We start from the raw sequence: 8,507 nt of genomic DNA on the forward strand, positions 1-8,507 counted from the left end.
GCCTATTTTGAGTGAGAAAAGGTATACCACTTAGGTCGAGGGTTTCTATTCGGTTTAGGGTTTCTTCATTTCTTTCTTTACTTATCCAATTAGGGTTTACATTCTACTTATGTTTTGAGTCCGGCCCACGCGGTCGCGGTTGTAATTGTATTGAGGCTTTCATGCCCATAATATACATAACTTCTTAGATCTTGTCTCTTTCTACTTTCTCTACCATGTTAATCTCTTCCCCTCTGCTCATACCCATCTTCCCATCTACTCCCTAGTCCAATACCCCCGTGGTCCCACCTTATTCTACACGCACGCGCGGAAAAACGCGACACCGGTTCACAAACCGGTTTAGGGATCCGTCTGGTTTGGTTTAGTTCAAGTTTGAGAACCCCAAAACGGTTTAGGCTTAATTAGTTTGGCTTGGATAAGGCCAAACCGGTTAAGCCTAAACCGAAACTTTGTTGATCCCTAATGATCACTTGGCATTCATGCAAGCATGACATTTGGTGATCATGTATTACCGTGTGTGTGGTGGCAATATCTCATAATATTATGTATATAACCAAGATTACTTATGACAAGCTATAATAATATGTAAAATTAATAACTTCTTGGCTAAATTTTACATATATATAATAGGTTCAAATCCCCTTGTGACCTTTTCATGATATATATATATATATATGGTATTTTGTATAGATGTTCATGACACTATCCCCTTCCTTTGATAACGAGTTCCACGAGTCATAGTTCATGATTTGGAACTTGGCTTATGAGAATATCAATGATGGAATTCAGTAAGATTCTCAATTAGCTCTCAAGTTTGATCACAAGGTGTATAACCTAACCAATCAACTAAGTAATATAATTTGTTGTGCATAGCCTAATCATTCACCTTGTATCCTCGACAGTCAAGGAGCTCAATAAGAGTTGGAGGAGGAACTACACGATCTATAATAGAGTGTGAATCATAAGTTTCTAGAAGTGATACATGGAACACTCTATGAAGATGTGTATGAAGAGGGAGATTGAGATGAAAAACAATGTTCTAGATTTGGTTGATGACCACATATGGACAAGATGTTGATAATCTAACTTGTTGCAAGGTCAAATGGTCTTCATGTTACTTCATAAGAGCCCTATATAATCCACAACTCATGCTCAATTTCGAACTTGAAACATATGTCCTTCGAGTCATGGGTCAAGATGATAATGATATGCAAATTTCTTACATTGTGGCTTGCACATCATGTAAATCGGTGAGAAAGAGTAGTGCGAACCTCTTAGAGTTGAAGTAGATGGCTTTCAACAAAAAGTTTTTTTCCGAGATTTCTGAATGTTCAAGCATTGTCCAATCGGGATGGCAAAAATGAGAGTATACCTGAATTACAAGACAACGAAGATAGTACGACATCAAATGTCCACTTATACATTTTTACCATTTTTAGTTTTTGTTATGTTGATGGATGTTGATGAACCTTCATGTGATATGGAAGCTACACTAGTTGGTAAATGTGAATAAGATATTATTCTTAATCATCGTAATTAGGATTTAGTTCCGTGGCTACAGAACAATAAAGGATTGCAATGGAAATGGATATATAAGTTGAAGCTCACATCTCATAGTGCTTCTTCAAAGTATAAAGCATGACCGGTTGCAAAGGGATTCAATCAACAACATGCTGTTGATTTTGGGGAAATGTTTTCTTGTGTAGTTAAGATGGCTACATTATTTATATTGCTTGCATTGGTTACAAAAGAGGACTATATTGGTCCAAATGGATGTGAAAACTGCTTTCTTGCATACGGAACAATCAAAGGGTTATGTTGTCCCTAGTAAAGAGCATTTGGTATGTATGCTCAAGAAGAGCTTGTATAGACTTAAACAATAACCTCAACAAACAGTATAAGAAAATTGAATGTTTTGCAAAATTCTAAGGTTATTGTAGAAGAAAAGTAAATTGATGTCTTTACACTAAGAGATGTTTAGATGGCAACTTATGTTTGATACTGAGAGCTTGTATAGACTTAAACAATCACCTCGAAAAACGATATAAGAAAATTGAATGTTTTGCAAAAACCTAAGGTTATTGTAGAAGAAAAGTAAATCAATGACTTTACACTAAGAGATGTTTAGATGGCAACTTATATGTTTGATACTCGATGTTGATGATATACGTAGTTCTAGGAAATCTAAGAATGAGTTCTCACTCTTGCAAGAAAGAAGAGTCAATTTGGAATGAAAGATTTCAGAGACACAAAACATATGTTCAGCATGCATATTACTCATGATAGGAGAAAAAGATGCAATTACTTGTTTCAAAGTGAGTACATAGCCAAAGTAACCTGTAGGTTTGATTTAGAAGGACCAAAGACTATTTTATTTTATTTTATCCAAAAAGAAGCTACTTTCCCATTAGTTAGGAACCAAAGACAATATTGTTCATGCATATTGTTATATCATCAACCTACAATAACAAGGCTATGGAAGGGTGAGGTGACTAGACTTCTTTATAAATATATATATATATATATATATATATATATATATGTCAAAATAGTCAGAAGTAATAAATATAAAGGTCCTCAGCAATGTGGAGGCAGTGGGTATCCGTGATTCATTTATACAATTCAATAAACCAATAATAACAAAGCATTTTCAATGTTCAAGCTCAAAAATTGAAGCCAACTTGTCCCTCAACTTGGGTACCTTCCTTGAACCTTCACTGCCCGATTCACTCGATTAATGCTCACAAGTCGGCACAACGTAGTTTGACCAGAGAATCAATCAATCATGGTAATACAAAATAGTAGTAGAGATTTACATCAGCTAGAGGCATGAAACCAACTTGTCTCTCACTAATGCTTACAAATTGGTACATGTAGTTTGGCCAAAGAACCAACCAATCAAGTCAACATAATAGTGAATTGGTAAAAATTCACGAAAGTAAACTAGCAGTAATACCAGTTACTAATCATGGTATCTATCAGAAAGTAATGAAAACCCTCAAAGCTTCAGCTATATTTTTGGTGTGCTTGCAAACAAAATATCAAACTCCAAAGAGTTTGCTGTGTTGATTCCAACAATACAAGAAAGACATTATACTATTTAGGAAATCTTGGATGTAGAATTCATTCTTGCAAAGGGCTCAGATTTTTTTCACTCAATACACATATCAAACTATATTAGTAGACAAAGATTAATGATCATAAGATGACCCTGACACTTTCTAACAATGAAGGCAAAGTAAAAAGAAAAAAAACCTTACAAAAAATTAGGAAATTTGAAATTTTTGGACAATTAATTGAGGGGAAATGTATAGGTTTCGAGGAAGAATGTATAGGTTTCTGTTTTGGGCATTAGTAAATTATAGCTGTCATGGTATATCGGTTAAGTTAAAGATTGCATTCTTCCCAGATCACAGAAAGGGATATTACAAGCTCAAATGCAACCTTTGCTGCAATGAAATTGAGCTGAAGGAATCACACACATATATAGATGTAGATATATATACATATACCTATATCTATAGATATACCTATATATATAGATATCTATATCTTCAATTCGTATGTGAGTGATAGCAATATCTTCTTGCTTTCAAGTGTATGTTCCACTTGTAAAACTTTGGGTCTTTTGTATACTTTTCGAGGCTTTTCTTGCACCAAATAGGTGCCATTTGTATCCTCCTTTCTGGTCTAACTGAGCTTTGTCTGGACCTAAAAATTCTGTAGGTGCCCCTGGAGGTGTATTGAACTTCTCTCCCAACCCTGTTGACCCAAAAGTAGAGCATATTAAGATTCTCTCTATTTATCAAGATATATCTATATAGCCAAATTTCCTGTCTACATCTACTAACAATAGGGCAAAACAACATAAATACCTGGAACATCTACATAAATAATACACAGCAAAGCAACAAATACCCCTACCTAGCACATTTCGGTACATATATACACCCTTTGGTTTGCAATTATGAAAGGTATCAGATTAAACCTGAGTACTTTCTGGGATGTATATGAAGAGAAACTAGAAATTTTACCTGGGGTACTCCATTTTGATGCAGAAAAGGCATCATGAATCCAATCAGCATCTCTCGGCTGCCCGAATTCCCGAAGAGGACCCGATGAGAAATCTGGGGCTGGTTTAAGCTCGTCAACCTGCATATAAAGTTAATAACCACTCCACATATTCAGCTATACATATCTTCCTCAGGTAAAAGGGCATTGAGAAAGTAAAAACAAAGGATGGCTTCAAAGCTTCTTGAAAAAACTTTAATAAGGAACTTGAGGCACACTCTAGAACCTAGACCATATGATATAATCATTCTACAAATAACGGACCCAATTTGGTCCTCCAACAGATGGTCCATCCCAACCGATGTGAGCTACATGTTTCACATCAGTCGGATATCCTATCTCCATCTCTTGATCTCGCCATCCTGTCCATGGAAAACACCACCACATAAATAAATGAAAAGTTCATAATTAATCGATCTCCCAAACTCTTTGGATTACACTCTCCTTAGATTAACATTTTTTGTGGTGTTTCTCTTGACTTTTTGAGGTTTTCCTCATAAGTAATATCATAAATTACTATAAAGAAATGTTAAAGAATGAGAGAAGAAAGAGGGTAGCTAGTCATCTTTACATATCCAACCTATGTCCATTTCATAGCAATCCAGATAGCAGATGACCTTATTGCTAATTGACCTATTCTAGCCTTACATAACCCCTAAGAAAGATTACAGACGACCTTATTCCTAATCAACCTATTCTAGCCTTGATAAATCTCTAATGATGTGATAAGTAGATGTGGCCATTGCCGTTCAGATTGCTCATGACATCTGCTAATTGTCATGTGCATTAAACAAACCCCTAATAATATCAGTTACACATATGTTCTTCACTTTAATTGATAGAAAAGAAGTATATAAAGCTTGTTTGATTGTTACCAAAAACCTGCGACATGGCACTTAATTTCTTTATTGGAGAGAGAGTACTGAAGCCCTTCAAGACAAGTTTCCATTTGGAATGAAGCGAGCCAGATTTTGGTGAGGAGCTGAATGCAGTCATTTCAAATGAAGGAACAGAGGATGATGCCATACTGCCTGATTGCAAAATAATGGTATTAACAAAGATAAGAAGATAAAATATGCCTCTATTTCTCCCATAAAATGAAAGGTTATTTTTTGTTTTCTCTATAGAATATAATACCTTTGCGACGTTTAATTACTCCCTTAGAACGCTTTGGCACACTCTCATAGGTAATGACCTTGGAGAAGTTTTTGTTGGAGGAAGTTGCTGCCTCAGGATGCATATGTGAGATTGAGATTTCCACATCATCCAGAGGTGCTTTTATAGGATTTCCATTCACTGACTCTTTAATGTGGTATGGCTTCACTGCTTTCTCTACTTGTTTCTTCATCTCGTTTGCCGATGCAATATCTGCAAATCCAAAGCCTCGGAAACTCCCATTCTACATTAAGCATTGGTAAAGAAGTTTAGAAAAACTTTGCTAGAGCAAATACAAGAATTATTTACTTTTTCCAGATCAATGTGAATGCAACATAACATCTAAACATGTTTCCGAATCCGACCTCTAAACGAATGACAAAGAAACGTTGGGTCAATACTAAAAAAGCATCTGGTTTGTGCATTGTATACTCGAACAGTATTTGATTGTCCTATAAAGAAAAAAAAGGATTACAAAAAGAAAAGACCAATTAGTTTATCAATAAAGGTATGCTAAGAAAAAGAAATTTTGAAATTCTGATTGTAAAACAAAAAAGAAGAAGTTACCAATAGATCTCTTAGTTGAAAATGCAGTTCAGCATTTCCCAATGGTTTCATGTGAAATTCACCCGCTGTCCCACTTGGCATCCATGAGCTACCACCCCCCGGAGCTTCAAACAGTTTCACAGGGCATCTAGCCTGTTAAAAATAAAAACCTCTATTAACCATGTAATTAAGGATCCATGATATGTGGAGGAAAAAGCTAACTGGTATGCAAAAAGAAATTGTAATGTTGTTGATTTGTTGAAAAAAGTTTTTCTCAATATGGTTTCTCAATGAGCCTCTTTTGGAACAATGTTGGGAATCCTGGGAAGAGAACATGTGCACATACAAGAACCTATGCAACACAAAGAGAAAAGCAAATGGCCACATTTGTTTACAAAGATTAATCCACATTCTGTGAACACAGGATCAAACTCATCCTTTACATGCTTACACCCATTACTGTTCTACAAAGCATACAATTAGAACCTTCCCTGCCTCTGATCACACATTAGAACTCCATTTCTCAACATTTTCAAACAACCTATCAATCCCAATGCCTTTCTCTCAGTTACAGTTGTTAGCAAAGCTTCTACCATCGTCTCACTTTAACTAAATGAAATGTTTTCTTTTCCATTTCAGGGAACACCTGAGGAAATAGTAAAAAATCCATTTCAACGACACAAAAAAATCTCCATTTGAAATGGAGTCAAAGAAACCATTACCACGAAGTTTGGTGGCCAATCAAGTGTCTTCATGATCAAACCCTACTGCCTGTAGTAGTTATCATCACTTTTCGTATTGAGTGAAGGATCTGCATCTCCTCTACAACAAACAATCTGTGTGGCCAAAAAGAAAGTAAACCCAAAACAATTTAATGATATAATCAGCAAAAGACCCTATGCAATATATGTGTGCCTACATTTCTAGATAGTTTTTCCTAGATTTCTCATTGTGAACTCAGTAGATTGATACCACATTAAAGTAATAGTAAATTTATGAACATAGTAGCAAAGATCGCATAAAAAGCTATGATTCTCATAAAATGGGTTGATTTATATACATATATGTTTATACCCTCACAATTTTTATAATATCTTGTAAAATGGATTAGGAAAGAACATTAAGCAGAAGCAGATAAAGTGGGTGTGATGGTATGCAAATGAAAATAATAGAGGAGAAAATGGAGCCAAGAAACCCTAATGAACGGAAAAAATACAGTAATAATAACAAAAGAAAAGAAATTAAACCCAAGTAACACTACTAATCAGAAAAAAGGATAGCACTATTTAAAACCATAGAGAATCAAAAAAATCCAAGAACCCTAATGACGGAACTAAAAAAATTACACTAACAAAGATAAAAGATAATCAAACGAACCCACGGAATTCTAATGAGCAAACAAGAAAGAAAATAAGTAATCATCATAAGCGAGAAAATTTTTAGCACAAAAAATCCTGATGTCACAAAAACATGAAATAAAGAGAGAAAATTATAAGCCACCGGAACCATAATGACCAGAAAAAGGAAACAGACAGAGAATTACAACGACAGAGAAGAAATTAAGCATGAAAGACCCTAAAACAGATGATTGTGACAGTATATACAAAACATATTAAGAGCTGAGAAAGGCAATTAAATTCAAGAAACCCTGAAAAAAAAAATCAGCGGGTGTGACGGTAAATGCAAGTACAATAAAAGAGTAGAAATTAAATCCACGTCACACCCTAATGATCAGGAATAGGAAAAACGATAAAGAGAGAATCAACTAAGCCCAAGAAACCCTAATGACCAGAGAAAACAACAATCGTGTGACAGTACAGGAAATTTCTATTTTTTTTAAACAGAAGAGAAAAAATTACAATTTAAGACCAAAGAGGAAACGGGGAATGTGGCAGTTTATGCAAGAGATTTATTTATTTTTAAATCCGAGAAACCCTTATGTTTGGAGAGCAACTAGAAAAACAGATAAATCAGTAAAATTATGAGAGACAATATTTAAAACACGAAGCCGTGAAGACTAGATTAAAACAGTGATTGCGACAGTAAATGCAAAAAGGAAAGAATAAAATGCATTAAACCTAAGAAACCCTGATGAGCGGGAGAAAACAGAGAAGTGGGTTGAGTGTGACAGTATATACAAATAAAACATGTATGTATGTATGTATAGCAAGAGAGAAGAAATTAATTGAACACCAGAAACCCTAATCACTGGGCAAACTAATGAAAACAAGAGGGAAAGAACGAAATTAACCCAAGAAACCCTAATCCATTCCAAAACAAGAGAGGAAGAAATTAATTAAACCCAGGAAACCCTAATGAATAGATGAGCTGATTAGAACAAGAGAGATCAAACTGCAGTAGTGACGACCACTTACCAGGATTAGAAGCAAAGAGAGGGGGGGGGATGGAGAGGGAGAGGGAGAGATAGAGAGAAAGACAGAGACAGAGAACGTGATTTTCTTTCTTTCTTCTTCTTTGTGCTTTGGACGAGGATTGTGGGCATGCATTCACAGAGACAGACAAAGAGAGAGAGAGAGAACAGACAGGTGGTCATGGGTTCAACCCCCTACATTCCACAATCATGGCATATAGTGAAATAATAATGAGATATCTATTGGAGTAATAGAGAAGTGAGGAAATTGGGTTTCGAACCCAAGACGTAGCGCTAACTCACTAATAGTGTAAATTGACTTACCACTAGGGTAAGCTAATTACAATTAAAAGAGAAAGAGAGA

At 35.3% G+C, this 8,507-nt stretch overlaps 1 protein-coding gene across 2 annotated transcripts; it reads right to left on the bottom strand.

The window, feature by feature from the left end:
* Positions 1-3,266: 3,266 nt before the first annotated feature.
* On the bottom strand, positions 3,267-8,304 carry LOC147855733 (uncharacterized). 2 transcript variants are annotated; one of them, XM_087330481.1, is made up of 9 exons: positions 8,148-8,304; positions 6,495-6,608; positions 5,794-5,925; positions 5,592-5,678; positions 5,209-5,470; positions 4,947-5,102; positions 4,336-4,433; positions 4,035-4,152; positions 3,267-3,762 (listed from the first exon to the last, which is right to left on the bottom strand). In XM_087330481.1, the coding sequence occupies exons 2-9, from the start codon at positions 6,525-6,527 to the stop codon at positions 3,593-3,595; spliced, it is 1,056 nt and encodes a 351-aa protein (XP_087186607.1). In that variant the 5' UTR covers positions 6,528-6,608; positions 8,148-8,304; the 3' UTR covers positions 3,267-3,592. The 2 variants fall into 2 exon arrangements, with proteins under 2 accessions (XP_087186607.1, XP_087186608.1); XM_087330482.1 differs by having other exon boundaries at positions 6,495-6,627; positions 8,134-8,242.
* Between the last annotated feature and the right edge of the window lie 203 nt (positions 8,305-8,507).

The sequence above is a fragment of the Azolla caroliniana genome, unplaced genomic scaffold (genome assembly GCF_043228905.1).
Source record: "Azolla caroliniana isolate FFs.n. ecotype wild unplaced genomic scaffold, voAzoCaro1.0.p SCAF_14, whole genome shotgun sequence".
NCBI classification, from domain to species: domain Eukaryota; kingdom Viridiplantae; phylum Streptophyta; class Polypodiopsida; order Salviniales; family Salviniaceae; genus Azolla; species Azolla caroliniana.

Excerpts from the sequence above, each read along its gene's own strand:
- LOC147855733 (XM_087330481.1), bottom strand. The coding sequence starts at position 6,527 with ATGAAGACACTTGATTGGCCACCAAACTTCGTG. Across the intron at positions 4,434-4,946 it reads TGCCATGTCGCAGGTTTTTG|GATGGCGAGATCAAGAGATG; the intron begins GTAACAATCAAA and ends TTCCATGGACAG. Across the intron at positions 4,153-4,335 it reads CTGTTGGAGGACCAAATTGG|GTTGACGAGCTTAAACCAGC; the intron begins GTCCGTTATTTG and ends CTTTATATGCAG.